Source organism: Onychostruthus taczanowskii, unplaced genomic scaffold, assembly GCF_017590055.1.
Source record: "Onychostruthus taczanowskii isolate IOZ18803 unplaced genomic scaffold, ASM1759005v1 scaffold165, whole genome shotgun sequence".
Lineage (NCBI taxonomy): Eukaryota > Metazoa > Chordata > Aves > Passeriformes > Passeridae > Onychostruthus > Onychostruthus taczanowskii.
The window spans coordinates 409,816-427,086 of NW_024498851.1; the positions used below are offsets into that span (position 1 = coordinate 409,816).

General features: G+C 43.4%; 1 protein-coding gene across 3 annotated transcripts in view; it reads left to right on the plus strand.

Annotated features, from left to right (window-relative positions):
- The first annotated feature begins 55 nt into the window (after nt 1-55).
- The window catches only part of LOC121333329 (protein spinster homolog 2-like), a 134,446-nt gene continuing 117,230 nt past the window's right edge, over nt 56-17,271 (plus strand). For all 3 annotated transcript variants that reach the window (XR_005952270.1, XR_005952271.1, XM_041399571.1), the window contains exon 1: nt 56-507. Coding sequence is in view for 1 of the 3 variants with exons in the window: in XM_041399571.1 (XP_041255505.1) it covers nt 213-507 (295 nt within the window). In the remaining 2 variants the exon portion in view is untranslated. The remainder of the gene's footprint in view (nt 508-17,271) is intronic.

Sequence of the window (17,271 nt, forward strand, 5' to 3'; positions counted from 1 at the left end):
GGGGCGAGGCGCGGGCGGAGCCTTCCCCGGCCCCCGCCCCGCCGGCCCCGGCCCCGCCCGGGCTGTCAGAGCCGGCCTGTCCCGGGCAGGCTCGGGGCGACCGCGGGATGTGGCGCTGAGCGCGCTCCGCTCGCTTTCTCCGTCCGTCTGTCTGTCCGTCCATCGGTCTCCCCGCCCGGGCTCCCGCACGCCGTGATTCCCTCCCGCAGCCCATGATGTGCCTGGAAAGCGACGGCTCCTCCGGCAGCAGCCCGGTCTGCGGCGGGCGGCTCCGAGCTGGCGACGAGGAGGAGGAGGAGGACGGCGAGCGGGGCTGCTGCGGCCGGGGTGCCGAGGGCGAGGTGCAGACCCTGTCGGGCAGGATGAACCCCCCGCCCGCCGGCAAGCACCCCGACCGCCCCGCCGCCCTCCGCAAGGCGCCGACCCTCGGCCGGGCCCGGGTAGCGGCCGCCGGCATCCTCAGTGTGGGCAACGTGCTCAACTACCTGGACCGGTACACCGTGGCAGGTGAGCGCACCGCGGTTGTGAGTGCATCCCCTGCTGCCCGGGGACAGCCCTTCCCGGGCACGGTGCAGCCTCCGCCGTCCCCAGGGTTGTCCCGGGCTCGGGTCAGCGGGGCTCGACCGCCGTGCCGGGGCTGGAGAGGAGGGATGGCGTGAGCGATGTGGCGCGGCCGGTGCCCATTGTGCGGCCCCTCCGGTATTGTTCTCTAGTTTGTGTGAATTTTATCGAAAATAAGAGGAGCGCCCTTTGTTTGTCTGGGCTCGATGGCGGAATCGGTGCTGGCATTCGGGAGGGACCGGTGTCTGCAGCGCGGTGAGAGCGGAGGGCGCTCGGCGAGGTTCGGGGTGATGGCAGACGCGTTATCGATCCCGGCACAGGGTGAACGCTGCGGGCGACAGGTGCAGCTGCGGCCGGAGAGACACAGTCTGCTGCCAAACAGACATGCGAGCGCGGGGTGTCTTTGGGTGAAAATCGCAGCGAAGCAAATCCCCTTTGCTTTGTTTCTGCGGAGTGCGTCCAGCCCGGAACAGCCGGCTGCCCTTCAGCCCTGTGCCAAGGAGGGTCCCTTCCCTGCAGAACTCCCGAGCCCGTGACAGCAGAGCTGGCAGGAGCGGGCGCAGGAGGAGCGGCTAGGCAGCTGCAGTGCACTTTGCAAAGCTCGGTTTTCTGAAGGTAAACACGTAAAATCATGCGCTGGTGGATGTGTGACCAGCCGTAGTATGTGAACCACTATGTTCCTCAGTACTTACTACTAAGTGAAGCTCAGCTCCAAAACAAATGTCTGTTTGGATGTTTACTGTGTCATCCCTAGAGAGGACTCCTTGTTTATTCTTGTCAGGCAATAACAGCAGGGAAGAAGCTAATCACTGAACTTTTTCTAATTAGAAATGAAGTAGGCTTGTTGGTAATCAACTGTCTCATGTCATTAGAATATAATACATATTCTCTGTTTGGCAATACTGATAATTTTATCTTCAGAGCTTACAAAGGGGTTTGGGCATGTATAAATTTTTCTCTATGCATATATATGTTTTAATCACTAGGACTCAATGTGGTGTTAAGCAAATCAAATATTTGTTTATACAACATTAAAATAATATATGTTTGTAGGGCAGTGATAGAGAGCAAGGGACATAAATCCAAGTCACTGTTGTTAGAATAAGCTGGCCAGGTTGTATTTATTTTGTCTGGAGTAGGGAGATGGGGAGGATTAGAAGGAGAATTTAGCTGGCACCATTGTGGCTTTTTTTGTTTTTCTTTTTAGATGTGGCTTGTTCCTTCAGGAAATGTAAAGGCCAGTATTGGAAGATATTAAGTACTCGGCTGGTAGTCAGTCTGTTACAGAAGGAAGCTTGAAGGTAGAAGGTTAACCTGTTATTATTGAAGGAAATTGTAGTGTGCTCCCTTGCACTCAAATAGAGACCTCTCTAAGTGGAGTTTTTCTACAAAGCACCTTTAATGCATAGGAAATTTCCTTTTTAGGAAGCTATTCCCCCCATCATGCATTCTTTAAAAAATAAAAATCACATCTACTTCACCTATTTGCTCTAGCACTTTCACCAAGACCTTTGCCATCTGATTTTTCTGCCTGCAAGAACTGAAAGCATCTTCTTTTCTGGAAAGGCTGGAAGGTGCCTGACCAAGCAGAAGATAAAAATGCCTGCTTACTGTAATGTGGCATTGCCAAACCCAATGCTGTGATTTCTGGAATTTCTAGGACAAGCTCTGGTATTACTGTGCTCAATAACTGCCCTGTGGAACTTATCTATTAACATTCAGCTTGATATCAAAGGTTTGAGATCCCAGACATCAGACTTGCCTTTGGGGACAGAATCAAACTTTGCATGGGCTTTTTGTCTTCTGTCAATTGGTGTTTACTTTTCAAACTGGTCTTACATAAAGTGCTAATCTAAAACATGAAATAATTTGAATCCAGTGTAATGGAAGAGTTGTGGTAATAAAAATTATATGTTTTGAGCTCAAAACTGACTTGATTATAAAGTCTTCTCTAAAAGTAATCTTTACTTTTGTATTTTGAGTCTTAGTGCATACCACATGCTTATGTGATGTGCACTTGCAGATGAATCAAGCTAGCACTTTGAATATGCAGCTCATGTCTCAAGACAGGTAATAATTAGTAAATACAACTCTCCAGACCTTCAAAGTACATTTCAAATATGAATTGTTGCAGCAACGTAATAAGGGATTTTAACACCAGCCATGTTATGGCAGAGGAAGTAGCATCAGAAGTTATGATTTACCTAAGGCCAGTGAACTGTTGTGAGAACTGGAATTAATTTCTGGTTCCAGCTCTATTTGAAACAAGTGTTAGAAGAGCAGCAGTTCCAATGGAAACTGGTTCCTGAGGATTTGTCTCCAGGGTGATCCTGCTGTGGATTCTCTGATGTCAAATAAGTTGACCTTTGTCATTAGCCTTTCTCTTCTTGTCTTATAAGAGTCTTGCATCTACCCAACCATTTTTTAAAAATGAAAGTGTTGGAAGCTTTGGGACTTCTTCCTGCTGTCAAATTTAGTCAAAGGCAGGTCAGTGGCCTCAAAAGCAATTAGCAGGCAGCTGACAGACAGACATAAGCAAACAGAGTATCCAGCTGTATGGGCACAATACTCCAAGTACATCTTCTGTCTTACTTGAGAACTTAGTTGCAATCATTTTGGTTGGCCAAAAAGTGTAAGAAAAAGCAAGTATATATTTAGTGTGTATACGCACACACACACACACACACACACACATATATATATAAACAAATATATGCAAGTATGTATTTATTTACTGGGGGAAAATTATATACAGAGTTATTTCCAGATGTAATTTCCTGAGTATCTTCCACTATTTTCTAACATAGCCTCACAGAAGCTGGATAGCTTATATCCAGCCAATGTAAGAGATTCTTATGTAATAGAAAGAACTAGGCTGTCCTATAGCACATCTTGCCCTTAAAAGTAAAAGCTTTTGCATTGCTACAAAGCAAACAGCAAATGTGTTATTTCTTGGTGTTTACACTCTGGACACATAAACATTGTGTATAATGAGTTGGTTTTGGGTAATGATTTTTTTCAAGTGCAACAAGAAAGTAGCTGCCTGTTTTCCTGGTTTTGGTTTAATGACTTCCCAGTATGGACTAAATGAGTTTATGATGGGACATGCCTTTTAGGTATCTGGGACAGAGCTTGAGTGCAGTTTCCAAGATATGGGGCATACACAGCTTCATACCTGACACTAAGTTTGCAGCTTTTTTTTGGGAATACATGATGGAAATGGGCCTCCACTGAGGACTGGCCGTTTCTTAAGGTTTCAGGACAAGTTTCTTCCGGTACTTAAAGAGTTGGCACAGCAGTAGTGTGTATTTCAATAAGGTCCATATGTTTACAAAGAGTTGGAAATTTCCAGCGTGTGTGGAGTATGTTGGAACATACTGATATTTGGGAGAATCTGTCCCAGACAAAAAGTGCCAGTGCCTCTGCTGTGGCTTTTGTAAAGAAAAGATTGAAAACTCAATCAATGCTGAGCATTACCAACTTGAAGGGAAATGATCCTCTGCAATTTTCTTAATAGGTCTTTGATCATACTGATAACAGTTGCCTGTGGAGAAGCATTCTTTCAAAAGCTGTGATATTTTGCTGCTATTAGGACAACAAACAAGGGGAAAACAAAAGTAATGAAACCATTGCAGGTTTCCTGTGAAACTGCAGGATTTCATCCATCCCATGATGCTAGGACATTTCTTCTTCCTTAATGAAGTTTTGGGAAAAGTCATCTTGCCTTCAGAAGCTTGGAATGTGGTTTCACAATTATACCATGGGTGACCTTTTACTGTGCCTGCTGTTGACGATGAAAATAGTCTTGCTTCATTAGGGTGTCACCTCCACCTTCTAATTCAGATGCTACTTCCTGGCATTTCTGTAGTGCTTTAATTTAAAGGTAACGATTTAATTAAGCTGGAGAACTACCCAGCAAAGTAAATGAGCCTCACTATCCCACTACAGAAGGGGAAACCAAGTTGCAGAATGTTGGTGATTTGCCTGTGGTAATGGAGTTAGTGGCAGAGCCTTGGCTGGTATCAGTTCATTGCTTGAGGTTCTCCATCCCTGTCACACAGTACGTCACAGACTTTGGTCTGCTGGTTTTGTCCTTTAAATGTCTGCAACTTGCTAATAACTGTATTTGTGTTAATTAGCCTCTCATTACAACACATAGTTGCAAATCAAATGCCATTCTTTGAAGATACACACATGCAAATGATCGCTGAAAGTTGAAAGTCAAGTTTACAACTATGTAGTACAGACTCCAGCTGAAGGGTTAGGAAAGGTTCAGCACTAACTCTCAAGTGCAAAAACATTCAAGAGCTTGTGAGCCAAAACTGCTTCTTTTTACTTGTGAGCTGAAATTTCTGATGGTAACATAGTGCCCAATTGAGTGTTCCTTAGTGAATGTAGTCAGAGAATTCACATGGAATGGGATAAAAAGAGCCCCTTCTCCCCTTTTAACAAGACTATGCTCAGTGCTCATAGCTTCTGGGAGGGAAGTATTAAAAGGCAGTGCAAGCACCCAGGACACAGCTCTGGAAAGGCTGTAATGCTGGCAAGTATTAGAAAATAATATTGACAGAATGCACTTGAGGCAGCAGTGCTGCCAGCTCACACATGTGAGAGTTTGTGAAAGGATGACAGTGTTTTACTTGGGCAGCAGGGACCTGCTACTGACTCAAAATTCAACAAGTCCTGCTTTGGGAGCAGAAGTTAGACTTGAACCTCATGCACTTCAAAAGCAGGAGACAGAAAGTGCTCTGCAGCACAGTGATGGGGACTGTGCCACAGCATCTTGTTCTCTAGTGTTGTTTTCCCTGTGTAATGGGCTTTATTGCAAAGGCTGCTGCTTCCTGTTTGCTGATTCTTATGCGAGTTGGCAGGATTTGTTCCAGAGTATTTTACATTTCAAGTGAAGTCTTATTATGTTTAATCATAGTATTTTTTTTCTTCCTTGTGCTGTAGGTTGGCCAGATACTAACTATCTTTGTTATTATGTGCAGATTTTCCTGTTTGACTCTGAGATCCTCTTTCATGCATGTTGATTAATTTTATCCCCAAAGCATCCAAGGCATCACAGCCAGAGAATGTGGCCTTTATTACATGGAGTTAATATACTCATAAATATTGAGTGTGTTCTTAAGAATAATGTAATGATCTTACTAGTCCCTTGATCTCTGTGACTGTCAACACCAGAAGCTTTGTGATAAAGCTTCTCTGGTCAAAAGTGTGGGAAATCTGTAATCATTCCTTCAGACTTTTCAAATACCATACCAAGCTGCAAGAGGGTTAAACTCTAATAAATGGCACTAACTGAGAACATTTGCTCTTCATTTTTCTGGTACACTGTGCATGAGAAGCAAATAAGCTGCTGATGACGTAGCATGACTTGTTATAAATTTGAACAGATATTGTTAAAAACTGGTGACTTTTCCTGTAATACAAAATCCCATAGCTCTTGCTTGGTATTTCAGTTGCTGAGGAACTTGTGGCAGAAAGGTGTTGTAATGTATCACCTACATCAAATAAGGTTTGTGAAGGTCTTGAGGTTCCTTAGGACTATCAGAACAAGCTCCTGGTACCTCTTCAGGAGATTCAATGGGAAACCGTGATTTTATTTGACAGATAAAAATTAGGAACTGCAGAGATCAGAACTCTTCTGAGCCGCTTGTTTGCATCATCTTTACTTGATGGGTATTGTAGACCAGGACATTGTTGTGCCGCTTCTACGAAATCAGGTGGAGCACCCAAAGTGCTTATAGGCCACATCTATCTCCATATCTCCAAGATATATCAGAGAGCTGCAGGCCAGGGGTGGAGAGTCAGAGGGACACAAGAGACAGCACTGCTCAGTGGCAGAGGTCCCAGAAGATGAGCAGGCTTTTTGGTAGGCAGTATAGCTAAGGGGTGAGGAGGGATTTGAGGGAAGAAAAGGGCAGCTTTCAACAAGTGCTTACAAACAGCATCTTCCAAATATGATGAATGTCACGGAAGAAAGGATGAAGATGTCTGTTGGAAATGGATAAAGGAGGATGATGCCCTTCTGGCTGGGAGAGTTTTGTGGAAATTGGCACTATGGATGTAGGGTGATGAGTGTTCTAGAAAAAATGTGTGTGTGCAAAATGAGTTCTACAAAGAACCTGTGAGGTGCCTAAGGGGCCAGGGAAGTTAATGGGAACTGAGCAAAATGGGCTTGGGCTCAGAGCCCAGAGAGGTGTAAGTGAGGTGAACACCTCATGGTTTCCAGAGAAGTCTTGAGTACACATCTTGGCATGGATCTCTCTTGTAAATTGAATTTTTGGTGAACTGATCTGAAATTCTTGGTCTGAAAATCAAGAGGCAAATCTGAGACAGGTAGAGGAAAAATCAGAGAAAGAAAGCCCCAAACAACCTGAACCAAACAACAATCCCCCAGTCATTACTGCTGAGTTCTTAACTATTAGATGCCCCCTTTGACTTTGGTGCTGTAAAACCTCTCAGCCTGCAATTCATTGACAGGACGAGTACCTCACCTAGAACTGCTGAGCTGCTGAGCACAGCAGGCATCTCATGCATGGCTTTTCTTTTCTTGACACATCTGTTTTCATTGTTACTCTGTGTGTGTTTTTGTCTGATGTAACCCAGCTATTTCTGTAGGGTTGCAGGGAAAGGAAGTGAAAGGGAGCACTGATATCCGTGCTCCTGGTTTTACAACATTGTGTAAAAAATCAGGAGGATGAGAATGTAAGGGATCCTGGCTGACTGAAGGGATGGAGAATCCCTCCTGCTCGTGGTCATGACTTTGGACCTGTCACCAGTCAGGAGTGCTGAAGGTTTCTCTTGGAAGGCTCCTGAATGAGCTGTTCAGGGTGCTCTGGTGGCTCTTCCCACTCTTCATGGTGCTGTGTGTTTCAGGGAAGCCTCTGCACAAGGCATGGCTGGACCCACCACGTTATCTCTCACTATATAAAATGACAGAGTAAGGAATGGAATTCTGCTGTCAGGCTGAACCTTCTAGACAGCAATGGAGCATATTGTGAGAACATCCCAGCTATTCTGTACTTCTGGTTTTGAGGAGATAGGTATCAATCCTCCTTCTCCAGAACTGATCTCCTGCCACAACTGAAATCATAGAACAATTTTAGCTTTAGAGAAAAGAGAGAAATACAGAAGAAAAACTAGGCTTTATGCCTTGTCTTTCCTAAGTTCAGGCCTGAGCAATATGAACATACTAGGTTATATTGTTGGTGAGCATTATTATCTCCTATAGAGATTTTTTGTTTCTTTCTTTTTTTTTTTTGTTTTGGTTGGGTTTTTTTTGGTTTTTTTTTTTTTTCAGATGTATTTCTTATGCTTCTGCTGGTGGCCAGCAACTGCAGTAGCTGAACACAAGAGCAGGGGGAATAGACCACTGTTTATCAGGAGAATAGCTGCAGTAACAGCTTGGAGTTTGGCTGGCAGAGTGAGAGAACCCCATGCTGGAATGAAAATCCTTTCAGCCTTGGCATGTGATGATATTTTTGTTTAATTTTTTTGTTTTAAGGCTGCACTGAACCAAAACTGCAGTAATCCATCTTACTCCTTGTTCAGGCTTCTGCCAATAATTATGTAAATAACAGATCACAGTTAATTATTTGTTTCATAGCTTCCTATTTTCTGTATTTGTATTAGCAACATGTCATTATTGTCTTAGAATACAGCTGTGTGTTCTTGGCAACACGGAAAACAACAAAAATGGGTGAACTGGCAGTGACAACATGACTGGTGTCTGTGTGAAGACTGCAGGGCCTGAATTAAACCTGCCTGAAGGTTAACTCTGATTCCCGTGGCTGTCCTGGGATTTGCTGATCTGTGCTCTCTGCATATTCTCATTTCAGAGAAGTGATCCCTCAGGAGGGTTTGCCAACAAAGCAGTATGGATCTGAAAGGTGGGGGGGGGTATTGCCCTGCTGTTGATTTGCGATTTTCACTTCTCTCTGCCTGTCACGTTTGCATTTCATGATTTGTGCCTGTGTGGTGGTGGTGATGACCTTGGAAGTTTTGCTTTTAATCCTGGCTTAGGCAGCTGCTTTAGTACAGCTTTCCTACCAGGTGGGCAGTTTGGGAACTTCACAAATCACTGTGTGCTCTTGCTCTGTTCCTCTTCAGTGAGACTTTTCATTTGAAAATGGGAGACTATGACTGGATTTCTTTGCTAATAATTTTGCATAAGATACTGTATTCTCATTTTCACGTTGCCTTTAGTGTTGGGTGGTTTTTTCCGTCAGACTGGTGCTTGTAAACTTTGCCCCAGCCAGACCCGCTGGGGCTTGCTTGGCTGTCCCAAGCTGTAGGATGTAAATAATTTGATGTGACATCAGCTGACCAAGTGCCACTGCTGTCCAGGCTTCAGTCCCCGAGCAGGTTGGTGGATGAAATGTTGCTTATGGGATGCTGAATCAGAGCTGCTTAAGCACTTGGGGCCAGGCACTAATTTTGTGCAGTTTCAGGTGTGTTCTCGGTGCTAAATAATAATTAATACAGAATTGCAACACTATTAATAAATACCAACTGTGCAAACTATGCAATAAGTAGAAATTATTTCTGTTGCACTAGTGTGGCTCATAAAGAGGGGTGTTGGTGTGCTGAGCTATTAGAACTCAAATTCTGCTGCAGTTATACCAGTGTTAAAGCATTTCTAATAGACTTGTTATTTCCGTCTAGCAGCCAGAAATGCTGACTAACTTTCAGGATAACAATCTTTTATATATTCAGGAAACAAAATACCCAAGGGCCACTGGTGACTGACAGCTACAGTGCTCTGATTAAAACTGACAGTTCCTGATCAGCTCCATCTTGGATGTGTTAGTTCCTTTTCTCATGGGGAAGAGAAGACAGAGGACAAAAATTATTTAATGTAATAGTATTAGGATGTGAGATTATTTTTTTTTTCCTTTGCAATTTTCCAGGAATTTGCAACTCAGAAGTACCAAAGTACCTGAGTAATAGTGCTTGGGAGGGCAAACATTAATCTCTCCATGATGACTTTCCTATAACAAGGTACAGAAAATGCCAAGTGTTGGCTTCTAGTCATTGATTTTTGACTGTAAGAACAATGTGCTGATCAGTTAATATCTGGTGTTTGCTGGTTTTATTCCCAACTGGAATCAAGACAAGGAAGATTTTTTTTCCCCTCTAAACGAGAGAAATCATGGTGCTTTTGCTGATTTGCACTTACATACAGACTGCACAAGCAATTATTTAATTCCTAATGAAAAACCTTGAGTCGCTGGTCAGAACATGAGGTTGTTGGGAGCCACTGCTGCCCCACATAGTGACTGTATCTCCTGCTCTCCTCCCTTGCCCTTCTCTCCAACAGCACTTCTTAGTCATTGAGGAAATAACTTTATTTCCTTTACCTCTGTGTTTATTTTATCTCCTTTTTCAGGTATAGAGATGCTGGATGCTCAGGAGCAGTTGGCAGCACCTCCCCAGCATCTGTTGCTTTGTGCTTTTTGGCTCTGGGGTGTACCTTGAACTGTACAGAAGAGCTGCAAAAACAATACAATTAATGAGTTCTCTTCATTACTAAATTATAGAAGGGTCTTGGCAGATCTGCTAAAGTTTAGGGTCACTTGCTATTTCCTTCATTAAACATATTTTTAAGTAGTAGAATTTTTCACATCTTGCATGTTGTCAATTCCAGCTGTTTAAGGTGCAGTGGGGGTACTTTATGTTACTACAAAGCTACCAAAATTTTCAGGGTTTTGGACTGTGAATCAAGAGAGTTTCAACAGTTGCTGGAGAAAAGAGAGATAAATCAGTTTTGGTCTGCACTTCATTGTGCTTTTTAAACTGTCTGGAAGTGGCCAAAATTAGTAATGCTTCTGTAGTTATATTATGTTAAAAATATGTAATGGTTTAAATGTCAAACTGCACCTTATTGCAAGCTTACATTTTCCTCTCAAGTGTGCATTTAAATCACTTGCATTGCTGAAAGCCACTTAACAAGAATAAATCAGAAGTGGAGCTGATGTTTGAATAAAACCAGAAGTTATGTGAGTGGCTGGAGAAAAGTCTCTGTCTGTAAGCAGATGCAATCAAATCTGAATCAGGGTTTAACATTTTTGATTCAAATATTTAGTCAAGCTCTATTATACCATCCCTTCTCATTTTCTACGTGAATGGGAAATACGTTCATCACCATTTAGAAATTACTGGGCTTTGTAACCTGATGATGTTTGGTTTTATTCACTCAGACTTGTGCAACTGAAGCACAAACCACTGCAGTCCCGAGTGGGAGAGATTTCCTGGGCCACTGCTGCCTGCAGAAGAGGTTTGTGTGCACAGCCTGAGCCCAGCAGTGCAAGAGCACCCATTGTCCAGGCACTCATAGATGTTCCACCTGTGGTCTCTGTCCAGAGACTGCCAGAAAACAACAGGCAGGCTCAGCCATGGTGAGGACACCACTAGTTAATACATTTGTGTCACTGATCTGATAATTAACATGTTTGTAAATTCCATTAATCACGCTTTTGGCTGGCAAGACCTCTATTTTTCAATGCTTCAGTTCGCTTTGTAGATTAAAACAAATGCATAAAAGTTTTTCCTTTAATGAAGGAAGCTGCTAAGAAGAAAATTTATCATTATTATTTATTTTAAATTTTATTTTATTTCTCCACTGTTTTCAGATGTTTCTTTTATTCTGCAGGAGCAACGTTTTGGTGTTTTTTTTGATCAATGCCTTTGTCATAATATAGAAGATCCCTGTTTGCAGCTTCTATTTAAACATGTGGACTCCAGTTGCCTCTACTAGTATTGAGTCATCAAGACAGAAGAACTAAAATACAGACCTTACAGTCATGCAGGAAGTTTCTATTTAAAAAAAAAAAAAGGTTTATAAGTATGGTGTTTCTAAAATATATCGGCTCCTTTGTAATTACACACTTTAGATATTAATACATATAATTATGAAAGTATAATTAGACTCTGGTAGGTAGTGTCATAACAATTTTAAGGTAGATTTAAAAATATCTTGTATCTAAATATCCCAACAAGAGCAATTTTTCTTTAGTGATATTCTTGGGTTTAATCTGGAGAACCTGATTCTAGACCCTGGGTTTTTTTGCTTTGGGTTTTTTTTCCTTTTAACCCAGAATTCAGTAGAGACTGAATTATTCTGTCTTTTAAAGGAACAGTCCCAAGCTTCTTCTGTAAGATTTCAGGGCTAGAGGAAAGCAAGAGCACACTTTGGATAATTTTAGGTTAGAGATTATTGTTACAAGAGTCTCTTGGCAGTTCTTAGAAAGCCAGGTAGGAGAAGACTCTGTTGGTGGGAAGCTGAAAGAACGTAGCACCTACAAGGTTGGGGACCGAGTGTCACAGTGTGTGTGAGGGCTGTTCACACGGGGACTGCAGACCCTCCTGCTCTGGGACCAGTTGCTTTCAGCAGATTCCTTTCCCTTTAAATCCAGAATAGTATCTTTCCAGTCCAAATTGCTATGCGGCGTGTGGTTTGCTGAGGGGAAAGCAAGTCATTTAGTGTCTCCCGGCGGCTCGTGCCGTGCCAGCTGTCTGGTGCCCCTGTAATTTCACGGAGATCCTGCTCAGAGCCTGCGCTGAGACCGCAGCTGCGGGCGCCCAGTGCCTTCCGCATGGGTGCCCAGAGGGTCCTGCTCCTGTCCTTGCTTTCCTTCCCTCCCTCCCCCCGGCTCTCACTTGTGTGTAATCAAATTAAGCAGCGGCAGCAGCCACAGCAGAGAAGAGCAGCTCTGTTTGAAGCTGTCCCTCCAGAATGTGCACACAGATTTCATCGCTTGCACCTGCCGTGTCTGGCTGCTGCTGTGACCTCGTGTGCCAGCAGCCTGTACTGATAAGCATTCCCTGTTCCTTCCATCCCAATTAATAATTTTAAGGACACTTAATTCCTTGCCAGCCTTCTAAAGCTTGTCTTTGTCCATAAACACTCTGCATTATTTTTGTAAGGGTCCAGTAGAAGAGTGCTTTCAGAGCATATAATGAAAGCTAGAGCAGGCAGTGTTAGGAGGTTTCTGTTAAACACATAAAGGCAGCGCTTGCTGGGCAGTGATAACTGTGTGAGGATGCTGTGTCATTCGAGCTGGAGCAGTCACTCATGCAACACTGCAGACTTCTCTTTGAAACCCTCTGTAGGTCCGTAAAGCCTTTCTTGCTGTTTCTATTGACATCCTTGGGCACTGTGCCTTCCCTGAGTACAAGACTGCTGCCCTTTCCCTGTGCAGGACCCTGTGCCAGCCACAGCAGCTGCTGTCTGGCAGGGTGGAGATGCAGCAGCACATGAGTGTGGAACAGGCACCAGTGTGTGAGACTTGCCAGTCCTGTGCAAGTCCTTCCTCTGTGCTCTTCACTGCCTGATGAACTCCTTGGAGTCAAACCAGTCCAAAACCACCATCTCCATCACTACCTACAGGGTATTTCCTTATGCCACAAAGCCATCTCATTGAAATATTTTATGTTTCAAAGTACTGACTTGTTTCAATCCAGAATTCTTTGGTTCCATACAGATGTGTATCCACTCCCTTTCTACCACTGAAGACACGAGTGAGACAGGATGAGCACAGGGGATCTATATAAGAGCCCTGCTGAGACTAAGCACTAAATTGGTGGTGTTTGTTTTCCTTTGGAGTTCATTGCTGCAGCCCCCCCACTGGAGATAACTTCTCCTGTGATGGGTAATTTTCATTCGTGCAGCAGATTATGCACATCCCTTGAGTGAGTGTTACAGGTAACAGTACCCATGGAAAGGTGTCTCTCTGCTGGAATTGGCAAACATTAGTGGAACTGAACAGGGTGTAGCCTCCCTCATTGATTCTGCTGTTGCATTGTTAAAAACCTGATAATCTTTTTAGCTGCTCAGTCTCTCCCATTGGAAATTGCTACATGTAGTTGCTTATGTACAAGCAAGCTCAAACAATGGAAAATATATGAAATATGAACCCTTTCTTTGTGGGGTGGGAACATTTATCTTGCTGTGGTGAGGAATGTTCACCTCACATTTCCGAACATTGTGTTCAGCAGATGAGCTGTTTCCTCCTTCTCCTTCAGGTTTTGGTCTCTCCATTGGGGACAGAGCTGAGTCCATGCTTAGGTGGGCTGTTAGAGTAATTATCCAAATGAACAGGCATGGCTTTAAAGGTGCTGTTGTGTGATTTTATTGTTACTGAGTGGGGCGGGTGGAAACTGGCTTGGTTCTTGTTTTGTTTTTCCATAGTTCAGTCTATTGACTTGTAGATGAGTGAGAATCTCATTGGGAAAGAGCTGCCTTTTGACTCTAGTATTGTCCCCGGCTGGGAGAACACTGAAAAATGCAAGGGAACATAAAAAAAAATCCCAGAGCTGACAGCCTCCAGTCAAGCAGCATGTTTGCAAAGATGGTGCAAGTTTTCATGTGGCTACTGAATTTTATTTTTGCTGGGTGACTCTCACTGTTCAATGGCTGAGAGAAACCTCCTTTTACAGGCATGGGCATAATTTTACGATTCCTAAGGTAAAGAGAGTAAATGATGGAGAAACTGTGTTCTTAAACAGTCTCAGCCCGATTTCATGGAAACAAAATAAATACAAACCCTCTTTTTTAAAAAAAAAAAAAAAAAAAAAAAGCTCTTAAAATAGAGATGGGGTTAAAAGGAGACTGTGTCTAATTTTGTTAGCGTTGTGGCCCTAATTTGTCGCTCCTGGTGACTTGAATTCCTCACAAATTGCTGGTTTGCCTGCAGATCTGTAATTCCCACATGCTGTAATTTTGCCTTTAGAAATGTTGGCCATGGGCAGCTCTCTCTTTTTGAGCTGGAATTTTGAACACTTTAAACTCTTCAGCATGGTTTTTCTCTGTTTGGTGGAGGTAGGGGCTCCTGCCTTTCAGGGAGGATGAGCAGCTCTGGGTTTGCTGGGACAGAAAGCCCTGGGAAGGCAGTGAGGATGAGCAGGGCTGCAGGAGTTGCCTGCTGTGAGTCTGGAGGCAGCACCTGAGTTGTGTTGTCAGCTGTAAATTTGTACCCTTTGGAAAGCAGTGTAGCCATCCAGCAGAAGGGTGTGCTGGAGAAACAGGCTGTCCTCTTCTGCAGTTCTTCCGTATGTGAGATCAAGATACTGTGGCATCAAAATCTGAGGCATTTGTTGTGGAAAATCCAAGAATTTTCCAAATAATGTGCCCTGCTCTATAATTCCTGTCAGCTGCTGGAAGGATCAGCTATTGCTATGAGCCTTTGGCTGGTTGGAAATCATTAGCTACATGCTTTGAGGTTCAGCTAGCACCCAGTCTCTTCGTTTTATGCCATATGTTTAAATGTTATGTCATAAACTGAAAGAATATATAGTTTTTATCTTATCTCAGAACTTGAAATACTGAGATGAAAGAAGAGATGGATGTGAGTTACACTTTGATCTGGTTTTCATCATTTCAGTTGGGTTTCATCTTGGTTTTGTTGGGTTTGGGGTTTTTTAGGAGTCCAAAGAAATTTAACCTTACTCTTTGTTGTTTGCTTTTTACATCGGTTTTATCCTCTTAGCATCTGCTGTTGTTATGACTGTTACTGCTCTCATAGCCTCAATATGGATCTCTCAAATAAGAGGACATGACAAGTAAATGCAATTAACCAACTATTCAGATCTTCAGGGGCTTATGAGGTAACTGAAGTTGTGGATGGAGGTCAGTCTTGAAGTACAAAGGTACTTTCAGCTCTTGGTATTTTTACTTTTCTGCTCAGCTCTAAAATTTACTGAAGTCTTGATGCTTACTAAAGTATTCATGGATGCCTCTTGAATCTGAAATGCCTGGGGAAGGCTCTTTGGTTATACAGTAATTATGGACTGTTTCCATTAATGCTTAGGAATTGCAGTTAAAGGCACTGCCAGGAGTCTGGAGCTCTGCTTAGCACGTAGATCACCTGTGCCCTAGCCATAGGCATGGATTCCTTCACTGCCTTTTCCTTACCCCCATCTCTCTGCCCTTGGCAGCCCTCAGTGATAAGGCTGATCATCTTCATCTGCTCCTCAACACACTAATGGGGTTTTATGTTGATTGCTATGAAGCAGAATATGGGCCTGCAGTGTTCTCTTGTGCAGGCCCAGCGATGGAGAGAAGGCAAAACCACATGCTGGAATTTCATGAAAGAAGAGTGTGTAATTTAAGCAAAATGCTTTACTCGATAGGCTGCAAGCATCTATTTTTCAAATGTGCTGTGAAATGTTAGTAGTGGGTTTCTATAAAGACATTAAATTGTGAAAGAGGAATGTTTATTTTTGGGTCAAAAAGTTTCAGAAAGGAAAGGATATGCATATCTTGATCAAAGTAATGTCAGGTTTGGAAGGAAAATAGCTGGGCTCAAGTCTCTTCACATTAGTGTGAATACAGGGCAGTTGCAGAGTGTTTATATTGTACAACTGAGCACAGCAAGGGTAAAAAGGACAGAGGAGGGGCTCAGTCATGTCAGGGTCCTGCAGCAGGCACACAAGGAATGCACAGGTGGCCCTTCTTCCAGGGAGACCATTCTTCAGACCTGCTGTATGCCCTGGGATAACTCAGCACAGCCTCTCTGTGCTTTCCCACCTAGCACACCTCCCACAGCAAGGCTCTCTGGCACATAAAAACCTCCCAAATAATCAGTACTCACAGGGGCCCTGTAAGTTTTTTGTCATTAATACTGTAGTGTTGGTGATGATGCTGATGTCTGCCTTGTGCTTGGAAGGTGGGAACAGCAGCCAGGAGGAGTCATCCTGAAATGGCTTCTCAGAGAAATGGAGGTATCTGTCATCTACCTGCTCCAGTTGTTTCCAGGCTGCTAGAAAAGCACTGCTGCTCACCTCCTGTTATTTGGCAGGGCCTTCCAGTGCTCCTGCAAATGAATAGGCACTTAATTTGTGAATGAGCTGACTTGCATGCCTAATTTCCTTTCACACCTCTTGTTTGCTACTGATGGAAGTGTGCATTAAAACAGGAAGCTTTCCCTGCTTATTCTGAGAGTGTGTGTGTGAAAGGGAGAAAGAGGGCAAGGGCGGTAAGTAAAACAGGTTGATGGAGGGCTTTAAAATACCTTTACTGTGGCAGAAATGGATGTGTTTCAAAACATATCAGTTGCTATAAAGGACTTGAAGAGGAAATTGATGCAACTCAGAGCACTTTAGGAGGCTCTGGAACCAGTCTGTATTTAGCTGGAGCAATGGAGGTGAGGATTAGGACATGCTTCAGCTGGAATAATGTGTTTGGTCATTTCCGAAGGCTTTCTGGAATATTTTTAGGCAGGAACATTGTTAATTTTATCTTATAAGGCAAAACAGTCATTGTTTTCTGCAGGGAGGGGAAGGTAATGCAATAACATAGCTCCCCCTTTCCCTTCCAGGTGATTTTGCTGCCTCCCTACTCCGGGCATGGCCACACAAGTAGTTGCTTTGGCAGGTGACTTGGGAAGCAGCAGTAAGAGGATCAGGGCAGGACAGGTTTCTGGGAATAAGCAGCTGATAAGCCAAGTACTGGGACGCTGTGCTGATTGGATAAGAAAGATTAGGCAATTAAATTTTTGTGGGGGCAAAACCCCAGACAACATCCTTAAGGCATGGTAGTATTTTGTTAACAAAGCAAAAGGCAGAGGATTTTATTTACTTGTTGCTCTATGGCTGCAGAGTTTGTTTTGCACCAGTTGTATTATAAAAAAAGCCTTGAGTTGATCAGCATAGAATCATAGATACCTTCAGGTTGGGAAAGATCTCCAAGATCCAGTCCAACCATTC